Source organism: Gracilinanus agilis, chromosome 1 (assembly GCF_016433145.1).
Source record: "Gracilinanus agilis isolate LMUSP501 chromosome 1, AgileGrace, whole genome shotgun sequence".
NCBI lineage: Eukaryota > Metazoa > Chordata > Mammalia > Didelphimorphia > Didelphidae > Gracilinanus > Gracilinanus agilis.
Genome location: NC_058130.1, coordinates 484,687,201 through 484,715,133, shown reverse-complemented (window position 1 = coordinate 484,715,133; position 27,933 = coordinate 484,687,201). Strand labels below are relative to the sequence as shown.

At 34.5% G+C, this 27,933-nt stretch overlaps 1 protein-coding gene across 1 annotated transcript in view; it reads left to right on the top strand.

The window, feature by feature from the left end:
• The window catches only part of ZBTB10 (zinc finger and BTB domain containing 10), a 128,063-nt gene extending 106,663 nt beyond the window's left edge, over positions 1-21,400 (top strand). Inside the window, exons 3-6 of the mRNA XM_044682447.1 lie at positions 915-1,013; positions 19,393-19,569; positions 20,409-20,581; positions 20,884-21,400. Coding sequence (XP_044538382.1) covers positions 915-1,013; positions 19,393-19,569; positions 20,409-20,581; positions 20,884-21,189 — 755 coding nt within the window. The 3' untranslated portion in view covers positions 21,190-21,400. The remainder of the gene's footprint in view (positions 1-914; positions 1,014-19,392; positions 19,570-20,408; positions 20,582-20,883) is intronic.
• The last annotated feature ends 6,533 nt before the right edge of the window (positions 21,401-27,933 follow it).

The following is a 27,933-nucleotide window of genomic DNA, read 5'->3' as shown; positions in this document are numbered from 1 at the left end:
GAGGATTAGATAATATATATATATGTATATATATATTTTTTTTTTTAAACACACCTTATCTTCTTGCTTCCCAAATGTAGGAAGTCCTTTCAGGAGCAGCTAAGTGGCTCAGTGAATTAAGAGCCAGGCCCCAAGATAAAAGGATCTGGGTTCAAATGTGACCTCAGACTATACCTGGGCAAGTCACTTAACCCCCATTGTCTGACTTTTACCATTTGTCTGCCTTGGAACCAATACTTAGTATTGATTCTAAGTGAGGGCTTTTTTTTTTTTTTTTAAATAATCCTTTCCAGAAGAAACCCAAAATTAGTTAAAAAGTTATACATTATAGGGTTTTTTTTGTGACTACTCAAACTTGAAAGAAGGATAGTTTTCTTGTATGGATAATTTTGGATTCTTATACATTCACTGGGCAATATTGCACATTAAAAAGATAATTTTGAATTTTGTTTTAACATTTCATTACTTCTTGCCACATTAGTTCTAAATTTTGTCTAGTTTTCAGAGCCAATCTGCCTTTTCAACCATACACAGTAATATTCCCCAACAGCACCCTCCAGTCTTGTCAGAGCCTCCTGTATGCCTTCCCTCATAGGATTCAAAATAGATTGCTTTGAAAAATCTCACCCATAATTTAATGCCCAGATCTGGTCTTGTATTATCTATAAACACTTCTGAACATTCTACCTCTTATGCTTTTTTCTTTCCTGTCAACATTAATTGCAGTTTAAATCTATGAATTTAATAATCTTTAATCGTTGATTGTTCCATTTATGTCAGTTGGGGTTCCTCGGCTGTGATGAAAGATCCTTTCTCCCTGTTGAGTACAAAGTAAATATACTATTAAAATGCAAACGAAATTTAAAAAGAAGAGAAATGCTTTGTGAATAACTTTTTTTGTGTATCCTTTTCAGATTTGGATGGTGCTCTGCTTTCAGGGCCGGACTGCGATCGGAACATGAATTCAGGTTTGCTGGCTGAAGCTAATTCAAGTCAAGATGGAGGTGATGCTGGTAGGTACTAGGAGCAGTTGGAACTTTGAAGGTGACATTAAAGGATCTGGAGAATAAATCTTTACATATTAAAGAGGAGAGAGGTGGATTAACTTTGTTTTTATATATGTCATTTATGACTTTGAGATTTTACCTTATTTGTATCAGTCATCTTTATAATAACTAAAACTCACTTAGGGATGTATTTGCAGATAACAGTATAACATTTTACTATAAAGAATCAATTGCTATATTTATCTGTTTAATTTCTATATTGAACAAATGACTAAAACTAAAACAATTCTGTTATGTGATTAAAAGCATTCTGAATTTCATGCTGTTTTAGATGCAAGTAAACTTTATTTACAGAGACAATTTGATTTATCAGATAGTGTTGTGTTGTTTAGCAGTCAGGTAACCCACCAGTTCAAGTCTTGCCCATGACACATTCTGGCTGTGACCTGAGACATGTCATTTAACCCCCCCCCCCCCTACCCTAAGAAACTCTTTTTAAAGACTATATTTGCAGAGAAATTTCTGATCTGCATTGTTGGAGGGGATTTTTTCAGATGTGCCCTAAAATCAATGGAATCAGAAGTCCAGACCCTCCGTGTGTGTGTGTGCGCACACGCGTGTGCGTATGTATATGTATGCATATACATATATATATATTTTTAAGCTAAATATGTAAATTTATGGGAGAGAAGGTATGTGCAGAGGCAGTTGTTGTGTAGGAAAATTATATGCTTTATGGAAATTTTTAATGAAATGAAGTGCCAAATTAGATAAGAATGATTTTTAAAACATAAATCATACTAGGAAAAAATATTTTGTTTGAAAGTATGCATGCATGTGTGTGTGTTTTCCTAGCTTGGAAAAACTTGCTAGAGCTTGCCACATTCACCCTTCAAGAATCCAGGATCAATTCCATGCTGTGATGAAGTACTATACTACTTTAAATAGAGAAGGCTATATGCATAAGTACAAATGTAATTAATGTAAAGCTCCACTATATCATAATAGAATGAGAACATAAATTCTTTTTGTACTGGGTTGTTGGAATGCAGGTGCTGATTGGTTAAATTCTTGTTAGTTTCTTACACTTAAACAAGTACTGTAACTTGCATGATTATGTTAAGCGATTAGAAAGTTCTTAAGCAAAGAATTGGAAAGTGAGGGGATAACTATCAATTGGGGAATGGCTAAGTAAGTTATAGTATATGATCATATTTTGCTATAAGCAAGGATCCCAGGAAAAACCTGGAAAGACTTAAACAAACTGAAGCAGAAAGAAGTAAGCAGAACCAGTCTACACAGTGACAGGAATATACTGTACAATAAACATCTGTGAATAACTTATTATTCTTAGCAATACAGTGATCCAAAATAATCCCAGGAGGACTCAGATAAAAAATGCCATCTGTTTCCAGAGAAGAACTGGTAGTCTGAATCCAGACCAAAGGAAACTTTTCAGTTTCTTAAATTTTTTTTTTTGTTCAAGTTTCCTTCCACAAAAGGATTTATATGGGAATTGTTTTGCATATATGATTGTACATATAAAATCTATGAGAAATTGTTTACCATCTGGGGAGGAAGGGAAAGAATTCAATTCTGAATTCTTTTTTAAAATGTTGGAAACAATTATGTAATTGAGGAATTGGGGAAAAACAAAATTAAAATAAAGTGATCCCACCCCCATCCCCCCAAATGCTCCCTAGAATAAAATAGATTTAAAGCAACTATCTGCCACTTAAGGCAGAACATAGCCAAGGTACTTTGCTGAGTACTGGGGATACAAAACAAGACAAAAACATGGTTTCTGCCCTCAAAGGAGCTCACATTATTTTCAAAAGCAGAAAGGTACTTATTTAAGGCAAAATAAGAATATGATACACTTATGCATAATTTCAGAGGAGTGATGATCAAATTCTTTAAATCCTCTAGCTTCTTTTCAACATAATGGATTGTTCTATTTTTTTTTTTAAACCCTTAACTTCTGTGTATTAGTTCCCTGATGGAAGATTGGTAAGGGTAGGCAATGGGGGTCAAGTGACTTGCCCAGGGTCACACAGCTGGGAAGTGGCTGAGGCCGGATTTGAACCTAGGACCTCCTGTCTCTAGGCCTGGCTCTCACTCCACTGAGCTACCCAGCTGCCCCATGGATTGTTCTATTTTACAGATGAGATATAGGCTGAAGGATGTGGCTAGATTAACCCAAGGTTGCCCAATAAGCCATTCATTGAAGATAAATAAATGGGAGAACCTCACTTCAACTAGACCAAGGCAATAATAATATATGTTACCGGGGTTCTGGCTATTCCAGGGTGTACTTGAACTTAGTTGGAAATTATTTTGTAGTTGTTGTTGGTGGAGGCAGAGCTTTTTGGTCAAGGTGTTTTTGAGCTGTCTTGGAACATGTCTTTTGGGAAAAAAAGATTGTAGATATTATTTATACCTGATTATTTTTAAAAATTATTATTTCTTTTGTTGTTTAAAGATGTGGAATTTCATTGCACCATAGCTAAATAAATACTCAGAAGCTTACATAAGAAGTTACAAGCTTTCTTTTGTAAATATCTACAAACTTTTCTGTACCACCATGCTGACTAGCATGTATATTGGCTCCTCTTTCCCTTCTTTCTCCCTCCCTTTCTTTCCCTTTTTCCCCCCGTTTTAAGAAAATTGGGTCAGTATATTGTTTCCCAAAAGTGTGATTTGTTCTGGTCTTAAAAGATAACTGATAGGCTAGAGACAGGAGGGTGCTAGGTTCAAATCTGGCCTCAGACACTTCCCAGCTCTGTGTCCCTGGGCAAGTCACTTGACCCCCATTGCCTACCCTTACCAATCTTCCACCTATAAGTCAATACACAGAAGTTAAGGGTTTAAAATTAAAAAAATACAGTGGCCCCACTTGGGGGGGGGGGCACGGTATACACACACACACACACACACACACACACACACACACACACACACACACACACACACACACACACACACACACGGTTGGTTTTTTTCCAGTACTCTTGGATGAAGTTTTTTGGGCAGGCCTGTAGAATTAAACTCATTAAAACCATCTAGGTGAGACCATGTCCTCATTTAGCTTAGGATTTTTCCAGTTCAGAGATAATTCTTATAAGTGAAGGGAAAAAATAAGAACTGAGTAGCTATATAGATTACCTTTTTCTTCTTTGTAAAATTTTAAATGAATAGGTTCTAGCAATACTTTTTCTGAATCTTTTGAAGTAGACTGCTATGATACTTATAGAAGTCCCAAATTGTTTGGCTGTATTTTTGGTTTGTGTAGTTTGGTTTGATGGAGAGTTCCAGCAGGTTTTTTGTTTGTTTGTTTTGAAGTTTTTCCAAGAGCTTTCTTTTGTTGTACCTCTGGGATAACAAGTGACATCCTTGTACTATCTCTGACCTTTTTGGAAATACTTCTAATTTTTTTCAGTTATGATTTCAGTTTTGATTTTAGCTAATGCCGCTAGTCATATTAAGTAAATCTATTTGTTCCCTTGCTTTTAATAATTAATATGAGGACCAGAGGATAATGCAGCAGTCCTGGAGACCAGGAGGACCTGGGTTCAAATTTGGCCTCAGATACTTCCTAGCTTTGTGACCCTAGGCCAGTCATTTAACCTCAATTGTCTAGCACTTGCCATTCTTCTGTCTTAAAATAAATGCTAATAGAGAAGTTACGGGTTATTTTTAAAAAATTAATATAAATGCATGTTGTGTTTTTATGGAGGTTCGCTGTATTGATATAATTATAATTGATTTTGTTTTAATACAGTCAATTAGCTTTAAATAGTTTTCCTTACATAGAACTATATCTGGATTCCTGGTATTAACCCGGTCATAGTGAATAAAAACTTGGTCAGTATTTCATTAGCTTCTTGGCTAACATTTTAAACTATATTTTCAAATCACATTTGAATCTAATATTTTTGAATTGAAAATCTATCATATATATAATTTCCCCCCCCCCCCCCTTTCTGGTTTTTGCATCCCAGCTAATGCCTCCTTATAAATTTCTTTCTGTTAACTCATAAGCTACCATATTAAGTTCTGTAAAAAGTATTCTTCCTATGTTTTATCTATAATCTCTGTCATATCTATCTTAGCAGATATGGGCAATTTTCTTCATTTTCAGATTAGAAACTTGGTTCAAAATAGCAAGACGCTATGCAAAAATGTTTTTACTGATCGGGTGCATTCCATCTTTTGGCAAAACCCCTCAATTTTTATATTTTAAGCTATGCTGCAGAAAATCAAATCCTTTTATAATTTAAGGATATCTTTTTTACTGACACTTTGTCACATTCAATCCTAAATGTATTCTTTCTCCTTTCCTCCCAAGTGAGCCATTCTTTATAACAAAAATTAAAAAAAAAAAAATAACTGGGGTTTAGCAGTACAGTTCAAAATTGTTCGTGTTGTGGACTGGGGAGAATTCAGAGATAAGTGATTTGTACAACTTTGCATATTAATCTCTGCTTGGAAGTGGCTCTGATAGTAGGCTTACAGAGAAAGTTCTGAATGATTTGCAGTACTGTCAAAGCTCTCTTATGTCACAATTAAATTTCTTGTTTAGAAATGAATTAATAGAAATAGATACTTTTTACCTCTGACCTCCAGTGAAAGGAATGAATCACAATAGGCATGCTGAAACATCACATGTAACTCAGTAAGAATCAAGAAACTGCACTACTTGATAATTTACAAACTGCAATACTTTCAACTCCCCGTTTCAATAGGCAAACTAGGATTTTGTCAAGATATAAATGCCATTTTTATTGTATATTTTCTGCTGCAACAGTTGGAGCTGAGAAAGGTTGTTCCTTCCCACTTCCACTCCTACTCTCTTCTGTGCCATAATCTGGAGTCGAGGCTTTCCCAACTTGGTACTGCAGGCAGAAGAATAACCTCAGAATGCGTTACTCTTTATTGTAGTTTTATATTTCCTAACCATTTAATGTGTAAACTATGTGATCATATTTTTATTAGATTGCTCTTTATGTGTTACTGACAAATTTTTTGGGCATTTTGCTCCCAATCCCATTTTCCCTATTTTGTTCTGTGGTTTTTATTAGGTGATTTTTGCATAGCATGGTAACTTATGGCAGAATTTGCCTGTAGTCACTTTTTAAAAACCTATATTTCTTATTGCATTTTATTTATTGTATCTCTTGTATTTATTACTGAGGTATTTTGCATGGCTGATATGAAACCAAGCTTTGTATGGAAAATCAAGAGGGTAGTATTTTCAGTACCTCCTTAACATAGGGTTGTTGTGAGAAATGGAAAGTATTTTGTAAAATTTAGAGCATTTATGGTTTGTGTTTGTCCTTGGGGTTTTTTTTTTATTTTGTGTTTTATTTGTATCTATTTTTTTTAAGTTGCTTCACATTCTAACAATTCTTACGATACAGCAGTAGAAACCTTATTTTGCAAATGAAGGTGCTGAGGTTCTGAGAGGTTAGGTGAGCTGACTAATCGTGATGCTTGGTGAAAATCCTCTGGCATTAAGAGCCCCCTTCCTGGGAGGATTTAGTGTTCTGTTGATGCTTACTTTCTATGACTAGATTTATAACACCATTCACTCACGTTATAGAGGTAACCAACAATAGGCTGAATCCTTGTCCAGATACCTAGTTTTATGTCTAAGCAGAGGCCTGTAAGCCAGAGATGGCCAGAGAAGACAACCTCTTAGTAAGTTTGGATGTTGAGAACAACAAGGAAAACAGTGAGTCAGTTCATTTTGAAGCTTTATTGGCAAATAGGGAAGGAGGTGTAAGGGAGTAAGTGAAGGGGGGGACCCTAATATACAAACCAGACACTTACATAGAGCATGACTCATGTTAAAGGATAGTGCTGCATTGGGAAACTCAGAAACACAGGGATCCATTTGGCAAGAACAGTATGCTCCAGTGGAAAGATGTGCTCTCACTACTAGAAGGGAGGATGTGCTCCAAAGTTCCCTTCTGAGAGCAAGGTTCTTATACTCTGATTTGGGGGGGGTCCCCCTGGAACTGACAAACTTGCACATCAGGAGTCAGAGCAAAATGTTATTTTGGGGGTTTATCAGGGAGAAAAGCTGATAATGGACAGAATATTAAAGGGGTTTGCATTTCAGGGAGAAAAACAGCCTGATGGTAGACAAAATATTTTGGGCACACAGCTGTGCTAACCTTAGAAAAATATTATTGTCAGTATTTTTCCATTAGTATGTTCTATAAGCTTAGTCTCTCTGAAGGGGGGTGACCATGGTGATGGCAGTCAAAACCATCAGACCTAATCTTATAACAATGGTTTCCATGCATAGATTCTAAAAACTTCAGTTTATCCTTAAAGAGGGGACACTGTCATGGTGGTTTCAAGACCATCCGGCTTATTATTAATCTTACACATGGGAAAAATCAAGACTTAAGATTAGAAACCTGACTTGAAGAGTTGTTTGTCTCTTGACCACAAATTGTGAAGAATATTATAATATAGCTGATTAGCTGTGGCCAGTACAGTTAGAAAATTTTGGAGTCAATACTGTGTATTGGTTCCAATACAGAAGAGTGGTAAGGGTAGGCAATGGGGGTCAAGTGACTTGCCCAGGGTCACACAGCAAGGGAGTGGCTGAGGTCAGATTTGAACCTAGGTCTCTAGGCCTGGCTCTCAATCTACTGAGCCACCCAGTTGCCCCCTCATCATGCTGACATCAAATAATCATAAGTTTTCCAGCAATATAGCATTCTCCAATTGTTTTCACAAGTTTTCCCCTCCAGTGTAGAATTTCCTGTCTTTCATATTTCATTCTCATAAAATATTCTGGTTTTTCAAAAATCTTATTGCTTTAGATAATCTTTATTTCTTGTACTACTAGGGGCATTTATGTAAACATTAAAACATCTTAATTTGAGTTTTATCCAAAGTGGTTACACCAGGAAGAAATAACATTCTCAGAAACATAGTTTGAGAGATCAGTAGATCTGTCTGCAGGTGGAAATTACAATTCTGATTTAAGTTGTTGAGTATTCAGGACTAAGAGGATATTTTGTAGCATATGTTCAGTTCTTAATCTAGAAAACATGATTTCACTTGTTCAACAATGATGATGGGTGTTTGAGGTGAAACATTCTAATTTTTCCCCACTTTTTCTTGCCTGAGTGAATGTGCTGTGTGAATGAAATTCTGTGGGTTTACCATTTACCTTTCTGAGAAGACACAGTGGATTAAGTAAAAAAAGCTAGTCAAATTAGCAAATGGTGTTTTTTTTTTTTAAATTTATATTTTACTGTGGTGGATAATTTCTCTTGTCCTATCACTCTATACTATCTGAAAAACAAAATTTAGAATATCAAGGCATGAATTGAGATTAATGAATGAGGATAAAATCTTTGTTTTGAGAGTAAAAGCATGCAGAGATTGAAAGAGATGAGAAAGTATGATTATAATGTTCACAGTCTGGTATTTAATTGTATTTCCTGGAGAAAGGGCATAGCAGCTGGAAAGACACACAAGTTCTTTGATAGGAAAGTTCATTTTAAATCTTTTTGATAGTACATACTTTAAAATAAAGTAACAAAATCAATCTTAATATTCTCCCTGTTCTGACTCAAAGTTTAATGGGAGTGTAAGGAAATTAAAACTATGAAATAAGATATTTCAAGGCAGACATCTTAGATTTGATATCAAGTCATTTCACCAGTTTTGATTTTACCAGATCTACAGGATGAGAAGTATCTTTTATATATGAACATCCCTAGTTTTTGTGTTTGATATGAATATTACCATAAAAATATTGTTAATGTATAGATGTTATACTCTCATTGCAAAATAGCAACTTAATACACTTTGAGAATGCCACACATCTTCCTTTAAGAGTTAACCTTTTGGGGCAGCTGGGTAGCTCAGTGGAGTGAGAGTCAGGCCTAGAGACAGAAGGTCCTAGGTTCAAACCCGGCCTCAGCCACTTCCCAGCTGTGTGACCCTGGGCAAGTCACTTGACCCCCCATAGCCCACCCTTACCAATCTTCCACCTATGAGACAATACACCGAAGTACAAGGGTTTTAAAAAAAAAAAAGAGTTAACCTTTTATTTTTATGAAGAAGGAAGAATTATCTTATGCTATCTTTGCTTTATGGGCTTCCTTTTAATTTTCATTTGATCTGGAGATTGGCTATGTACCTGTCTTCCTAACCAGGCCTCAAAGGCCCAGAAATACAGTGGATATTGCCATTTGTTCAGAGGCAGAAATGTAAGTACATTACTCTTATGTTTGATTAGATATAGGAATTGATATTGAAAAGGTATTTCTTCTAAAATATGACAAGACTGTTAAAAATTATAGCCTCTAAATCCTCTCATTTCTTTTCTTCAGTTTTTTTTTCTCTTAACAGTACTATGGTTTCTTATTTTCTGAGAAATTTTTTTTATTGGGTTCACTACTATGTTCATCTTACTATAATGGGCAATATCATCTTCCTAGTACTGTAAGACTTATAACTTTACTCTCCCTTCTCTCCTTTGACATTGCCACTACTCTAACCTTCATTCAAGCCTGGATTATTGAAATAGTCTGATGGTGGGTCGCCCTCTGCCTCTAGTCTCTTCTCTAGTCAAATCCATCCTTCATTCTACCACTGAAGTGATTTTCCTAAAGCACAGGTCCAATCATGTCAACACCTCTCCCACATACACGTCCCCACTCAATAAACTTCTGTGGCTTCCTTTTGCCTCCAGGAGCAAATGCACAGTGCTTTATTTGGCATTCAAAGCCCTTCAGTCTTACATTCTCCCCTCCCCCCTCCCCTTTCCCCCTCCTCCAGCCTTTGACCTTACTTCCTAACAAGTATTCTTTGATCCAGTGACATTGGCCTCCTGGCTCTTCCAGGAACCAGAGTCTCATCTCTTGACCTCAGGCATTTTCTCCTAACTCTTCTCTTATTTATGGCCGGAACTCCTCCATAACTGCTGTCTTGCCTCCTTGGCTTTCTTTAAGCCCTAATTAAAATCCCACCTTCTACAGGAACCCTCTTAATTTTAGTGCCTTTTAAAATTATTTTCTATTTATCCTAGATAGTTCGTATTTATGTGCATTCTGTCTCCTCTTTTGGATTGTGAGCTCCTTGAGGACAGGGACTGTCTTTTGTGTCTTTTTTGTATCCCCAGTACTTAGCACAGAGCCTGTAGGTACTTAATTGAGGTAGCTCATTGATGGATTATCAAAGTCTCTCCTAATAAAGGATCATATCTCCTAATACTTTCTCCTTTCATTAGACAAATATAGGGTCTGAGCTTCCTACTTGGTTCCTCCTTTAAATTGTCAGTCCTTTCTAAGTTGCTATCTTAATAGGGTCATTAGGAGTTTGACAAGGTAAGTGCAAAGTGTTCGGTACATACCTTCCTACTTTTGCAGTTAAAGCCTTTCCAAGAAGCTCTTCTCCCAAAACATTTCAAATGAGTTATTTGTTAAACTCTACTGCCCAAATCTTGTGTGCCACTTTGATGTTTTTTAAGGATAACAGTGAGGCAGAGTTGTATTTAAAAATTTGATCATTCTAAGTTTATACTGGGATGTTTTCCATTTGAGGGGACTGACTGGTCAAATCAACACATAGGTTATGTCATATGTCAATATAGTTAATTAATAATGTTAATTAATAATAGTCCATTAGTGATGGACATGGAATAAGAATGACCTGGATCAAAATTCTCTTAAACACTAGCTATGTAATCCTTGAACAAGTGATCTTAATTTGCCAGCAATAGTTTATGTGTAAAATAAGAGTGATAATAGCACCTACTTCACAAGTTGATTCTGAGGATCAAATAAGATAATATATTTAAAACATTTTGCAAACCTTAGAATAAATGTTAACTGTTATAGGGTTCCAGTTTAGCTACTTGCCGCCTGTATGACCATGGGCAGGTTACTTAACCTTGGGCCTCTGTTTCTTCCTGACAAGGATGAAATATAGAACCTCTTAAACTCTCTTACAGTTTTAAATCTGAAGACCTAAAAAGTAGCATGTTTCCAAAAAGCTCATGAGATGCCATATTAACCTCCTTTTCTTTGTTTTTTGACTATGTTACTAGACAAATTGGGGAAAACAGTATCAATACATTTGTTTTTGATTTTTTGCAAAGCATTTGATAGTTTTTTAAGCTAATTTTATAGGAAAAACAGGTATATGGATTAGATTTTGGAGCGGATTTAAAACTAGTTGAATAGCCAAGAATCAGTTTGATATTCAGTTTGGTGTGGCCTGTGTTATTTAACCTTTTTTATCATTGACTTTGAATAAAGGCACAGATGGCATACTTATCAAATCTTAAACTGACATAGTACTCAAAGGATTAGCTCAAATATTAGCTGGCAGGCTGCAAAAAAAGATCTCAGCAGTCTACTTTTATCTTAGATTTGGCCCAAGATTCTAAAGTGTTACAAAAAAGTAAATTTACAAGTACACAATTCAAGAAATACCAATAATAATTGATCTGAAAAGTATTTGGAAGATTTTTAATAAACTTCAATTTCAGTATAAGTCATCTGCAGCATGAAAACAAAACAACTATTGGTGTCTTAGGGGGCATTATGCCTAAGCCTCAGTGAATATGCAGGGGACTTTTGGAAGTTTTTGGAAGTTTGGAAGATCAATTGAAGTTGAGGGACAATTTAGCCAGTAGGTGAAAGCAAGGAAGGATATGATAGTCATATTCTCAAGTATATTAAGGGATTACCCATATTAATTATTAACATTTTTATATATTATTGCCAACAAAACCAAACTAGAAGAAGAGTGCTAGAAAGATCAGATCCATTTAAAATAAAAGCAGACAAATAGTTGGGAATATCAGAAGAAATTAGAGCTGTCAATAAAAATACTCTGATTAGAGAAATGCAAATTAAAACAACTCTTAAGATACCACTTCACAACTATAAGATTGGCTAACATGACAGAAAAGGAAAATGACATGATGATAGGAGTATAGGAAAAATAAGGCACTGTTACTATTGGCAGAATTATAAACTTGTCCAACCATTCTGGAGAACATTTTGAAACTATGCCCCAAATTCTATAAAACTGCATACCCTTAGATCTAGCAAACCACCAACTGTATCCCAAAGATAACAAAAAAAGGGAAAGAATCTATGTATACAAAAATACTTTTATCTGGTCTTTTTGTTGTGGCAAAGATTTTGGAAACTGAGGGTATTTGGGAAATGGCTGAACAAGTTATAAAAGATTATAATGGAATACTATTGTACTGTAAGATGAAGGGAACAGTTTCAGAAAAACCTAGGACAGTGATGGATAAACTGGCCGCAGGCCAGATGCGGCCCCCTGAAATGTTCTATCGGCCAAGGACATTATTCCTAGTCTGACAAATACAATAAGTAGGATATAATACAATGAACCTTCGAAAGAGTTGCCTTAGAAACAGACTGACACGAGCATTTCCTTTCATTTGGCCCCCTCTTTAAAAAGTTTGCCCATCACTGACCTAGGGGAGTGTGAGTATGGGTATCAGTTATATACATAATTGATACATAGTGAAGTGAGCAGAACCAGGAGAACATCAGTACACAGTAACTGCAACACTGTAATGATAATCAACTGTGAAAGATTTGGCTACTTTGAATGATGTAATGATCCATGACATTTCCAAAGAATTCATGTTAAAAAAAATGGTATCTTATCTACCTCCAGAGAGTAAATTCTTCAGTGCCAATTGAAGCCTATTTTTTTCATTTATTTTTGTTGTGCGTGCCCCCTGCCATTTTTTTCTTTTTGGCCATATGGATGATATGGTAATGTTTTGTGTGATTTCATGTATAATGGGTATCATTGCTTGCCTTTGCAATGGGTGGGTGAGGAGCTAGAAGGAAAGAGAATTTGGAACTCAGAATTTTAAAAAGTGAATGTTTATCTTAAATATTTGAAGAGTTATCATAGGGAGGTGGTAGAATTATGTCCCTACCCTGTCCCCAAATTCCATCGGGAGCCAAGCAAAAATAATTATGTAAAATGTATAGAAATTTCAGACACAGATTAAGGCTTGACCTGAGGAATTACTATCCTAACAGTTACCCATAAATGTAGTTGGCTGTATATTCCTTATTGTTTGAGATCCTCAAGGGGGATTTTTTTTTTCAGATATAGTCCCTTGAGTTCCCTTTCAACTCTTATTTTTTATTTTATTTTTTAAATCCTTGCCTTCTGTCTTAGAATCAATACTGTGTATTGGTTCCAAGGCAGAAGAGTGGTAAGAGCTAGGCAATGGGAACTAAGTGGCTTACCCAGGGTCACGTAGCGAGAAAGTGTCTGAGAGCAGATTCGAATTCAGGACTTCCCATCTCTAGGCCTGGCTCTTAATCCACGGAGCCACCCAACTGCCCCCTTTTATTTTATTCTTTTTATGATTACTACTTCTCTCTTTCACACAAACTATTCCTCTAATACTATAGTTAGAATTTTGGTCAGTGATCAAAGCAACTCCACTGTCCTTTGGTTTGAAAACTTTACCCTCTTCAATTCCTATCTTATCTAACTAGTAGGATTTGGGGATAAAGTTGGTTGTTTTGGGTAGAAAGAATTGTTTCTGGTAAACATAAAAACCTTGACAATAATTTTCAGAAATACTTAGATAGAATCATGAAAAGTCAGATGAAAGTCAGAATCTTAGAAAAATACTGTTTGTTAAATTCATTTTGCAGACAAGGAAACCATGCCCCTGAGATAATGTAACTTGCCTAGAGTATAACTACAGTTAATATAGCAAGGCCTGCACTGGAGCCCAGGTGTCCTAACTAGGAATGGATAGTTGATATCTTGGATAAAAGGAGAGTTGATAAGCAGGTGGAATGGCCATCAAATTGTCCTTATAAGAAGCTGGTTACAGTTTCATACTTTCATCATTCAACCCTTCCTTTCTCTGAAGTCTTTTCAGTCCAACAAATTTCATGGAATTTTACTCCAGTTGGGGGGGGGGCAGAAAAAAAGCTGCTTAATACCCCTAATTCTATTGATATTCAAGTTTTGACAAGGTAGACAAAGCAATAAATGTATATGTGGGCATGTACGTTCTGTACATTCTCACATACCACGTACTCTTCTATTCTTTTAGCAGCTTGGTCCTCTGAAATCTATTTTATAGTCATTGCCAAAGATGGCAAAAAGGAAAACAATATGAAGAGACTATGGGACAACAAGAACATTAATGCATTGTTTGTTGATGCAGAGGTAAATTGGTCCAGCCAGTCTGGAAAAGTTTGAAACTCCATATCCTCTGGAGACATGATAGGTCACAATGTTGGCCAGAGTTCTTAAGTCTTTACATTGTTATCTTTGTATATATTGCCATGTTGCTTCTGCCTACTTCACTCTGCATTGATTCATCCTTTCTAGGATTTTGCTGCATAATATTTCCATAGACTCATAAACTATTTGTTCAGCCATTCCTTAGCTGTCTTAAGTTCCTATCTTATCTTTTTTCCTCTTTTAATATCCCCTTCATGATCATGAAGTTGTTTGTAACTTATTCCCTTCCATTTGCGTCCCCTTACCCCACCATATTTATTTCCCTATTTCATATATTTCTACTCCATATTCTGTAAGGCGTATTGTCCTCCTGTGTTTCAGATAAAAATAAGGTGCATCTGATGCCCACACCCCTTTATATTCTTTTCATGTTCCCCCATTATGAGAAATAGCCATGTCTTCTGACACCCTTCTATCTTTCCTGTCTTTAACCTCAGAATTAAACACACATATACTTTCCCACTCTACTACCTCCGCTTTGTTTTTCTTAATTTCCTGAAGTTTTATTTTGAAGATATTAAAAGGACACTTGTTTCTTCTCCCCCTGTTAGCACTATGCCAGAATACATACCCTTTAATTGTTCACATTTACCTTATAGACTTTTCTGAATTCTTACATTTCAAATTGGTGACTTAGTTCTGATTTTTTTTTTCCCATCAGGAATGCTTTGAAAGTCCTGTGTTCTATTAAAGATACATTTTCTGCTATGTATTCAGTATACTAAGTTATTCTTGGTTATATATACCAATTGGAATTCTGAATTCCAAAATCATGTAGAAATTGCTAGTTCTTATATGATCCTATATCCCTTGGTACTTGAACTATTTCTTTCTGGATGATTGTAGTATTTATTTTGGGAGCTTTGGGTTTTGTAAAAAAGTTTTTTTTAATTAGTCTGATTATGAAATTATCTTTTCTTGACCTGTTTTCCACGATGTGGGGGCAGGGAGGTGCATGTGTATGTGTACGTGTGTGTACACACACATATAATTAAAATTTTTGTCTTTTTAATTTTTTTTTTTTTTAAATAGGCAACAGGGGTCAAGTGACTTGCCCAGGATCACACAGCTGGGAAGTGTCTGAGGTCAGATTTGAACTTAGGACCTCCCATCTCTAGGCCTGGCTCTCAATCCACTGAGCTACCCAGCTGCCCCCTTTTTTCAGTCTTTTGATTTTATACTAATATTTCGTGCAGCCTCACATTGATTTTTACTTGGTCTAGTCTAACTTTTAAGAAGTGCAATTTACTACATAATTTTCTGATCTAACTTCTTCCAATTCTTCTAAAGCTTTTCATTTTAAAAAGCGTAAATTAAAACTTTAAATTTTATTTCTTAATATAGGCCTTGTGGAAAGTCCATTTCCCTCTATTAGTAAGAAGTTATTCTCTCCTTTTGATTTGCTGCTTCATTTTCTTTTAATAATGGCCAGTGTTTTTTTTTTTGTTTTTGTTTTTGTTTTTGTTTTTGTTTTTGTTTTTGTTTTTTTGTTTGTTTGTTTTTTAACTCGGTCTCTCCAGTATTGGATATGGGAGCCAGACATATCTGCTCTAACCTGTCCTTTTGGATGAAGTAGTTGGCTGTTTTATGTTGGCCTGGTTCCCGAACTGATTTCCGATTCTCAAAGATTAGTAAGTTGTGCCACCCTCACTCCACTCCCAGTCTTTGGGGTGCAGAATATTGAATCTTGAAAGCTTACTATACTATGCATTGATTGTTGCTGCTGCTCAACATTTCCAGGGTCTCTACTCTGAGTGGCCTCCAGAGCTCTAAAACCTGCACTAGGGATAGGAGGTTATCTTGGAGTAAGTACTCCTTCCTATTTCTCTTGGTGTGAGCACTTTTAGTGTAGTTGTAGGATTGAAGAAGTAACTGTATTTTTTTTTTTTTTATCATTATCCAACCTCCTTTGTGCTTCCAGATTTTCCTGGAGTGGGTATGAGGAAGTTATTCTGCTTCCTATTTGAACCAGCCATCTTATCTAGAACTTTTATATTTTTTAATAAATTATTTTTTTAGGAAACATCTTTCTCCCTCCATTCTCTCCTCTCTTAAACAGAGTTATTTGTATGTGCTATGTAAGGATGATGGTGCTACAACCATATTGAAAAACAGAAATGATCATGAATCTTTTGAGGTATATGGAACATAGGTGCCCTGAGATATATTACTGCTACACATATATTGTCTTGGGGGTAGGGGGGCTGGGGGTAGGTGCACAGCAACACTCCCAGGCCTAGAGATAGGAAGTCCTTGGGTTCAAATGTGGCCTCAAATACCAACTTTGTGACCCTAAGCAGGTTATTTAACCCCATTTGCCTAGCCCTTATTGCCTTGGAACCAAGAGTTCTAAGGCAATTCTAAGACAGAAAGTAAGGTTTTTAAAAAAACAATAACAGATTAACCAGATATTGAACTACATAGGTAGTCAGCCTCTAGAACTCATTCTTTAGTTCCTCATGGGAGAATGTTCAGTTGCAAATTTGGCACTTTGATCTTATGGACTTCTCAGTAAGATTATTATTTTTAAAAGGTCAATAGTTTAAGGTACTATAAATAGCTTAGCATCAATTTTTTGTCTATTACCTGGACGAAAGTTGTGAAACATGAATATTCCAGAACTAAACTAACTTACACATATTGTATGAGAGATTTCAAGATCCTGGATTTTATTGTTACCTACTCGCCCCCCTCCCTTTTTAAAAATAAGAGGCAGCAAATTAACAATGCCATCTAAAAATTCTAATTTTTCAGGTTTTGTTGTTCTATTATTAGCTCAAGTCAGCAAAGTTATCATTCTTAAAGCTGATAGCTATGCACATCTATAGTTATCCACTGTTAGAGTGAGGATAGTCTTTCTTTACAGTGACTTTTTAAAAGCAAAACAAATAAATAAAGAAATGGAAAATTCCCTCTCCCTTCAAGCCAAGTAACCCTAAAGAGGGATTAGCCATCTTAATGCTTAGCACATACCTTCTCTTAAGTGCAGTATGATAGAGTGGAAAGATAGGATTCTATATTTAGAATTTTTCATCATATATTATCTCCTCAGAACAATCTAGTTCCTTTATTGAAAAATTCCAGCTTAACATCATTTCAAATTCTAGTATGTAGTAAGTCCTGATTTGCACTTTAAAAATTTTTTTAGTATGCTACCTAATATTTTCCTTTCCTTTTCAAAGGTTTCTCAAAGTATTGTGTTCTAAATTTGTTTTCTTGTTTCTGTCATATTCTTGTGGTTTTTCTTTTGTGGTATAACTTCAAGGTAAAATGTGATTTTGCTAAGTCACGCTTGCTGTTAGAAAACAGGTATAGTACTATTATAGAGTTGCTAAATGCTGATGCAATTAAATCTAGTGTAGATTGTGGGCCTTATCAATTTGGTTTTTTTTTTGTGTGTGTGTGTCATAAGACTTTCAAAGCATATAGTGGGCTCTATGATCAAATTATAGGAGACAAGACAATAAAAGTGAAGAAAACAGCAGTAATGCCAGTAAAATTTAAATATTTCATTTGATGTCCTTGGCAATGAGTTTCCATACTTTATATACAGCTTAGGTACTTGATGCCAGTCTTTTGGTCAAATGCTTGATTTTTTTTTTTTTTTTTTTTTTTTTTTTTTTTGGTAACTTCACTTGCTCTGCTTCCTTTATTCTCAAAATAGAATCTTTCCTTATATAAACAATACAATTACTGAGATGACTTCTGGAAGTTAGTGTAACAACGAGGGAAGAAGGGAGAAATTAAGGAACTTGTAACAGTTCCTTATTTTTAGAAGAATACCCTGATATGCCAAGAAAAATTTTCTATTTTTTATTACTATTACTTCCAAAAGGAAAGTTATTAATAATTTTCAAATTAAAAACTCAATAACCACCAATAAAAATTCAAACACAGAAAATTTTGAGCAGAAAATTTAATTTTGCCTTTAGCAAGAGAATCAGAAGAATTAACCAACATTAAACAAGTAAAATTTTCAAAAGTAATGTTCTTCTCCTTTCTGGTTCTTTCTGCCATTTTTGGCTCTTTTTCCTAAGGAATTTATTTTTAACTGCTAAGGACGTTGACTTTCTCTAGTATTTGTATTCAATTTTTAAAAATTTGTATTGATATCATTTTTTTTACTTTAATTTCCTAATATGGTCTGCTTCCGTGAAAGGGAAGGTTACTATAAAGTCACAACATTTAGTTTTTGATTGATTGCCATTGAAATGATTGAGTATGCTGCCTTGTTGGTTCCGCTTCTCTGCACTTTGCATCAGTATATGCAAATCTTACCTTGCCCAAAATGGTATAGTAAATAGCAGAGGTGGGCCTCAAAATCCAGGTTTCTTTTCTCAAGTCTAGGTCTAGGTCTTGCAAAAATATATGATTGATTAGAGATTGTATGCAATTTTAAACTGATTTAAAAAATAATAATTTGAGGTTTTCTTGGAAAAGATACTGGTATGGTTTGCCACTTCTTTCTCTAGGTCATTTTACAGATGAGAAAACAGAGACGCAAGTAGGGTTAAATGACTTGTCCAGTGTCACAGAGCTATTTAAGTGTCTGAGGCCAGATTTGAATTCAGAAAGAGGAGGAATCTTTCTGATGCCAGAAGCTTTGTTCTCTGTGCCACCCTACCTGCCTTATATTAGCTATGGGACCATGGATGGGCAAGATCACATATTCTCAGAACCCCAGGCAAGTCTAAAGTATTTGAGGATAAGTTTCCATACTTGAAGTTCCCTAGATGAATGAAATAAGTCTTATCTTTTAATACCTCTCCTCTGCCTCATACTTTCCAAAATCCATATTAAAGTAATTTTTACAAAATTTTTTGGAAGCAAAGTAAATAATATACACAAAAAAAATATTCAAATGAATACAGTCAAAGAGAAGAAAATCTTAACAGATAAAAATCACTGAATTAATAAAATTGGCAGAATAGAATTCAGTTTGACTTTAAAAAAGAGATATAATATGCTGCTTTGTTTAGTGGTACACCATATTTAACTCAGATTATCTTGACCTCAAATTAGGTATCAGACATATTATTGCAAATAAGATATTTAAAAAGCTTTCAATTTGTAATAGGTCCTTCAAATGACTTCAAGTATGGACTGTTGCCGGGTACTTCAAATGACTTCAAGTATGGATTGTTGCCGGGTACTTCAAATGACTTCAAGTATGGATTGTTGCCGGGTACTTCAAATGATTTCAAATATGGATTGTTGCCGGAATCTTGGCCCAAACAAGAAACCTGGGAAAATGGCAAGTAAACCAACAGTATTTCCAAGAATTTTAGCCACATTTTCAGACCCTGGAATTTTTCATATGAAAGGAATTGCCCATAGTTCTCACCTCTCATACTTCATAGTTCAGTCTCATACTCCACCTGAGAAACAGTATATCAGGGCTGATATACTGTGCCATTTCAGTTCCTGGGGAAAATAGCTTAATTAATCCTCATCATGGGGTTTGTATAGTTAAGGATTCAAATTTTTGTACTTGAAAGTTTGCAGGGCATTTTGTTTTGGCCTAAAGTCCCTTATAAAATTAACAAATGATTTAATGACTCATTTTAGAATTTATGGGTCACAATGAGGGCACTTTTTAAAATAGCTTTTGTTGGACAAATGCTGATTTTTGACAGAGGTATGTTTTCTCGTATATAATATTGAAAATACTCGTTAGTGATCAGTTTTGGGGGATTCTTCCATTCTTCCTTCTCCTACCCTTAATCCTTTAAAATGAGGCTATGTCAAAATCCAACATGGGCAGATGAGAGACCGTCATTTATAGAATCCTTATTGAAGCAATGGGGCAGTCAAGTAGATAATACTCAAATGCTTGATTTTATTTTTTTAAGGTCTGATTGCTCACTATGTGTATAATATAAGTATATGCCTCTTTTCCTTTCTTTTGGGACTGTTCCATTATAGAAACATTGCACATCAACAAAAGTGGGCAATGGAAAGTGATCTGCTCATATTGCTCATTAGTAGCAATTTGGGGAGTAGATTTTGAAAGAAGTTTGGAACTTGATTAATTTTTTGGTATTAATAAATCTTTACCATCTCTGACTATTTGGTCTTTTTCTCTTCCTAAAGGTGAATCATCTATAATCATGAACAAGTTAAAATGCCCTCATTGCAACTATGTAGCCAAATACAGACGAACACTAAAAAGACACTTGCTCATTCATACGGGAGTGAGATCATTTAGCTGTGATATCTGTGGGAAATTGTTTACTCGAAGAGAACATGTAAAAAGACATTCCCTGGTAAGTAACTTTTTCTACTGACTTGAAAATCTAACTATATTTAATATATTTGTAAGGTTTGAAATATTTAACAACCATTACCCGCCATAGATTTATTTAGGTAATCTTAAATATTAAATGAAGTAAGAATTGAATCAATTTATGTAATATTCTATGTTACAATAGAATCAGATACCTTTTTCTTTCCCTGTTTCTCTACCTCATGGATGGAGATAATTATCTATCTTATTTGTATAATTAATTCTCTGAGCTATTTAAATATTCAGTACTTCAACCTATTTTTTATACTTTTTCTTAATCAGGTGCATAAAAAGGATAAAAAATATAAATGTATGGTGTGTAAGAAGATATTCATGTTAGCAGCCAGCGTTGGAATAAGACATGGATCTCGACGTTATGGAGTATGTGTAGAATGTACAGATAAATCACAACCAGGAGGTCAAGAAGGCGTAGACCAGGTGCAGGACACAGATTTCACTAGAGACGAAGAGTATGAGGAGAATGAAGCAGGCGAAGCTGATGAAGAATTGGTTGATGATGGAGAAGAACCGACTGATCCATCCCGATGGGACGAATCTGGGGATGTTTGTATGTCACTAGATGATTAACTGACCTAGCATACTCCTCAAGGATGCTGCAGTTGGACATAATATGAAATGACAATTTGAATTTCTTGAACTGAAGGCTTGCAAAATATGGTACATGCTGGATGGTAGTTATGTTGCTGTGAAAACTGTAGGGTCAAAGCCTTATAGCAAAAAATATTACTAAATTTTTATATTTGCACAGGACTGTACAGCAAACAACCTTTTGGTTGAATTATACAGAGTACTCACATCTCCAATCAGTTATCAAAGTAAAAATATTTTTTATTATTTATAGGATATACAATAGCTATTTGAGTCACATTAAAAGCATAGTAACTGTCCTTGTAGTGTTTTTACATTCATGTGTTACTTGTTACCATGAATGGGGGGGAAATTGGAAGTACAAAAATAGCTTCCTCAAACCCAATCACACTGTCATCAAACCACTCAGGCTAGTTTGTGCTAGTAGAGTTTTGTTTCTATTTTTTATTTTTAAAAGAATTTTTTTAAAAAGAAAAAGTAATACAGATTTTCTGTGAGGGGCTCTAGTCCCCCAGTGGTTCAACTTTTTTCAGTTGTCCAATTTCAATTGCTTTATAACTTTAAAAAAATCTTTTTGGTATTGATATTATGGTTTCCCAACTCTTTGTTCCTGTGTGTCCCTTTACAAGAACTGGAGAGGTTATTTATTGGAATGAGCTAACTGACTCCCCCTTTCCCTTCCCCCCTTCAGACAGTTTAAATTGCAAAAACTTCACTACTTCATGAGCTATAGAATGATGTTGCTGAAGTTAACTTTGTTTTCCAATGAAGTTGACAAATACCACTAAAATGATTGATTATAAGTAACTTTCTCCTGCTGCTTTAGTTTAATTTGATAAATGGTTACTATATGATGTTTTCTGACATGTCCGTCTAGTTTTTGGTATCTGTTACCTTGGCACTGTTTGTTAGCTACCCTCTTCCCACCTCCCTTTCTTTCTCCCTCCTGTACTTCCCTTCCTGTCTGGCCAGTGTATATACCTCAGTCCTCTATAAAAAGGCATAAATTTCTAATAGAGAGTCATAGAATTATTAAGCCACATGATTTGTTTTATAATTTATCCTGCGTGTCCAATTTGGTTAGTTTGTTATGCAGTATAAGTCAAACATCAGGTTATTTTTACTTCCTGTGCCCTTTTTCATCATTAAAATTAACACAACAAATTGTTTTCTTCCTTTTTTTTTTTTTTTTTTTTCACATTTTCTGGGCCATTGAGTGTTTTTAGAATTATGGTAAATGATTGATTTTTAACTTAGTTTTCAGTACCTTTTTTAAAGAGGAAAAAAAACCACACTTTGCTATATTTATTCTTTCTACTAGTAACATTCATATAATCTGTGCCTATTTCAGCATTCTGCAGTTTGGGGGCACTTGGGGAGCACGAGAATTTGAAATTGGATCCTTTTTTTAAAAAAATTAACTTATTTCCAAATTTATTCTGCTGTACTTTCAACTTAAGGTTCTTAGGGATAGGAAAAAGGGTACTGTATTATTAAGTTAAACTTATCAACATGATGTCGCCTAGTGGCAAATGAATTACTGATCATTGGACACCAAGAACTTTTGACATAATAGATTAATATGCCACAATATTAATATGCACAGCATTTACCAGTAACACTTAGCTAGGCCAGTGTGATAGTACTGTATAAGAATAAGAAGGTCACCATATTTTCAGCTTTGTTTTAAGTATAAAATGACTATTTTCCTATTTTATAATATCAGGTAACTAAATTATGCTAGTTGTGTGGAAAAGTTTTGAAGTATGCTTTGGCAGACATAATCTGTCATAATCTTTTGGTGCTCCATCTGATCAAAATTGATATGTATTTTAAGAGACAAGCTTTATCATTGTCCCTTATTTCAGTAGAATGATGGTTTAATGTTAGATACCGATGTTTCTGCTGGATGAAACTGAGATAAACTATAGTTATATGGTTATTAAAAATGCATCTTATTCATCTGTTTCATTGGTAGCTACTGCATCACTGTATACCTGACAAATGGCTAGATTTGATTTGATTTGATTTTAATCTGAAGCATACATCCTATTCTCATTGTTCTAGACTGAAATGAGTAATGTGTAATTTTGGTGGGGTCCAAAGTAGAAATTAGTAGGGCAAAGATAATATGAATGAAAAAGTATTTTAAGCGTTAATGTTCTGCTTTGTGAATATGTAAGTATAGTATAAAGATTTTTCCATCCCATTTATCCCCCTTAAAGAAAAACCATAGTTTACAATTGGTAGATCTGTCTATATATATAAATATATATATATATATTAAAAAGAAAGCTATATATCTGAAATTCACCTAAATCTGCTTTATTAGACTACAGCTCACTTACTGCATAGAAACTGGACCTGGCTTTTCATTCTTAATGTACTTTAACTTTTTTCTCAAGGTATGAACTTATTCTCTTGAAACTGAATCTTCTTTTACTACTTAAATCATTTATGTATATCTGGTAAATTATGACCAAATTTGTTGTTAGATTGCATACAGTAAATTGAAATATACACTTGGTACACTACAGAATTGTTGTGCTTTTGTTTTGGTTATAATTTGAAAGCGAGGTTTAATATAGATGGCTTGTTACTGATAATTTAAAATATTTTATAATTGATTGTCCACTGCCTCTTCTGTTGGTATGACAGATTGGCTTTATTCTTGGTCAAGTGACATTTGATACTTTTAGTATTTGTTTTAAGAAGGGTAATCCAAAGGAAAAGTGTTTATATTCCTGAATATATTAGCTACAGCCTATAAAGTTATTTCTTAAAGGTAATAATTTTACAACAGAAATGGAACTGACAGATTTTTCTACTTGCTGACTGCCTAACTTATTTTATCTCCTGATCTTGGAGGGGCCACCTTTCCCTTTCTAGGTCTTATTTTTTAAATCACTTAGTACTAAGTTATACTACTGGAGGATTCTATTTTGATAAGTGTTCCTTTATCTGACTTGCAGTGCAATTTAAGGAAGTTGTTTTTGTTGGAAGATTCTAAAAGCTTCTTTTTCAGTCCTGAAGGCAATACCAGTGGATTAGTAATTTATGTCTGAAAGAGCCACAGGCAAAATTAGAAGGTTCACATTTATTGAAATGAAAGGAAAATAATGGAGTGAAGAGCATAAAGCATTGTCACATACCCATTCTACAGGAATGGATACCCATATAATATCAACTAAAATTAAGACCAGATGTTTTGGGTTTTGATTTTTTTAATTTACAAAAGGGATTACTTCTACTTTGGTCTTCTATTGTAGTTGTCAGTCATCATTATTATTTGCCAACTATTAACCCAGGTTTCTTATATTCTGTGTCTCTTACCTTAAGACCTAAAAGCTGAAGATAGAATGCCTTTATAGGAAGGGTGAACTAAAGAAAGAAGGGAAGTTTTAGACTAGGGAATATCTAACAGTTTTTGGTAACTAAGGGAGAGATTAGGAAGAATGAAAGGCTAGATTTGAGAATGGGAAGGGGAAAACAGAAAATTAAGAATAAGGGGGAAATGTTAAGCACTGTGAAATTAACTTCTTAATTAACTACAACTTCTTAAGTTGTAGGAAGACCTGAAGAAAGCAGCAATGTTGTGTGATGAGTTGCAAGGGAAAAGAAATACACATCTTTAAGGGTTATATAAATGTTTGTCTACGCCCAGTTAAAGAACAAATAAATCGTAAGCGCAGTTTTAAAGAGATTTCCAATGATGTATGCTTGGCAAAGTTATTTAAAGGTTTAATATGTTATAAAATTCTTTAATTAAAATTAATTCTATCATGATTTTTTTTAAGGCTGACTTGTGAAGTAAGCTTCACTTTGTCTAGTTGGTTGCCTCTTAAGCCCATGCTAATAATTTAAAGCATAAATGCATGAAATGATTCTGAATGTTATAGTGATTTCTGAATGTGACATGAAGGTTTTAGGTTTACTTCTCCCCCCTTATAAACTTAATTTCCCTCTATTTTGTCTATGAGTTTTGTCTTTAGCTGTTAAAATAAAAGCCCTGGACACAATTTCCCTTCAAAACAACCCTCCTATCCTATGAGTCCTTCTTACAAGGGCATAGGATTCATTCATTCTCACCCCAAATCCACTATTTTCTTCTGATTAGGGTAGAAGTTTTGGTTACCTGGCCCAATTAATATGAGCTATACTGACTACTAATCAAATGTCCCACTTTCATGTTATGAAGGCTGGATTTCAACTGGGGAACCAGAGATACTTTATATCCTGTGCCATTCAGTCACCCAGATCCTTAACTATGGTATAATTATTGGTATAAATACAATTTTTAAAAAGCTAGTCTCTGTAGTATTTAATGTGTAATGCTCTTCATTTCAACCTTGTCCCTTCAGCTTCATTTGAATAATTCCAATATTTTCAAAGTCAGGGACAAGCATACTTTTTAAAAGGACTGTTTAATAGCTCTTGAGTTTTATAATATCAGGGTCCTTTAATTTGGATTTAACAAAGTTTTGGAGCGGGAAGATGGATGTGAGCAAATATAAAATGGGGGAGTATCTGTTTTAAACACTGTAAACATAAAAACATGTTCTTCTAAATGCTGTTGTTTGTAAAAGTTCTTCTGGAAGATCTTTTACAAAAAAAATCAACTTTTTGTTGTAATCTACCTACCTAGTGTCTTAAGACATGTTTGTAAACTTCCAAAACTGTTTTGTCAGTGTATTTAGAAAATACACAATATTCTTGATCAAACCTAAAAATACAAACTTATGAGCACTAAACTCCTTCCTGCCTTGTGAATTTATTTTAATTTTTTGACTAATATTTCAGGTTTTTTTCTCCATTTATAATGCATCGAGGAGGAAAACTTAATTTTTCAAAGTAATTTTTATTATATTTAAATAAGTAATTTATTAAGATAATGATATTATCTAATATATTGAACCATGGTGAACTGCTTTAATGAATAGATATTGTTATGGGAGGCTTCCCTATGCAGTGAGAAGACCATTGTACTAGGGTCACATACCTGAGTACCACTATCTTATGTAATCAAGGGTAAGTCATTTAAGCATTGTGGGTTTCTGTTATCTCATTTCAAAGTTGAAAAAATTGGACTAAAATGATCTCTTAGGTCCTTTCTACCTCTAATAATCTATGGCTTAATTGGTATTATTTTAATGCAAAGTCCACTAGACTAAGAGTTCCGAGACCTCAGTTCAGACTGTGCCATGAACAAGCTATGAAATTTTGTGCTAGTCAGCCAATCTCTTTAAATTCACTTTCCTTACATATAAGATGGTATATATCAGTGTAATTTCTGGTGCATATTAATGTGAGGATCAAAACAGATGTTAAAGCACTTTTGAAAACTTCAAAACCCTATATGTTATTTATTATTAATAGCTATTTTAGATAATTAGTTTTTAGAGTACTTGAAATTTGTTTTCCAAGGGTGTTTTTTGTTGTTGGTCTATTTGTTGTTAGACATTTTCCTCTGCCACATAGATCTTTAATTGCACTATCTGTGAAGAAAAAGTTCACTATGTAAATAAGTCTCTGATTCTCCTCCCCTCCCCCCCCCACCCCCCCTTCCCACATGGATTGAAATTTTAAAGTTTGATCATGGCATTAAACTTAAGTTTTGTAGTCCTGCTTATAAGTGATCTTAGTTCTCTATTGTTCAAGAAAAATCCCATAAGTTTGAAAACTAGTTGTAGAAGTAAATCTGCCTTTGTAATAGCATATTTAAGTACCCTAAAGGGGGAAAAAGCAAACAAAGGACAAATGAAGCAGCAATCTTCTGGCCCTGCCTGTCAGGTTCCTGATTTATTAACAACTATATGACACAATATAGAGCAATTTGGAGGATATTATGTTTAAATATAATCATAAAATTTGAAAGCTAAAAGGGATGATTTAAGATCATCTCATTTAACCCCCCTCATTACACAGATAATTTGGAGGCTAAGAGTTAAATTAAGCAGTTTGCCCAAGGTTTCTTAAATTAGTAACAGAAGTTCCTCTGCTCTTTCCTACCACACTTCTAGCAACATTGTAAATTGCTTAGATGTGTATTAAATTTTTAACTTGGGGGGGCACTTTTTAACTTATTAGAAAAAAATTTATTCACAAGTGAGACAATGTAATTCGCCAAAGATTTTTCCATACTAGTTTTTTTATGTTGCAATTATTGCTACAAGGTATCCCAAAACTTAGGGACCATCTGGTTGTATTGAGAGCAGCTAGATTCTTGTGATTCTTTTGATTCTCCCAGGGGATTTCCTTTATTAGAAGATATTTTGCTTCAGATTGAATATGTAAAATGGATTTTTATTTTGACTTCAGATGAAGTTCTTGGAATCTGTTATAGGCAAGATGTCAGTTCCTAGTACATAGTTTCCTATAAAATGTCTAGGGCTTTTACTAATTCACCCTTTTTTCCTTCTGATGTTTATGCAATTAAAACACAATTACTTAAACTTATTGATTTGAACAGCAAGGTTGATAGTACCTTTCTGCTATTTCATTGATAGCCACACATCTCCTTAAACATCCAAATCTATTGCTAATCTTAGCCCCAATTAATTTGTCCACATTTTATCATTTCTTAGAGATTTCCTTTCTCTAACATGGTCCCCCCTAGACTTTCAAATCTTCTGCTTTGAAATAGGCATTTTATATATGGGAAAAGTAGCTCAGCCTCAATAATTATTAATCAAGCACCCCGTAGGGGACAGACACCATACCTAG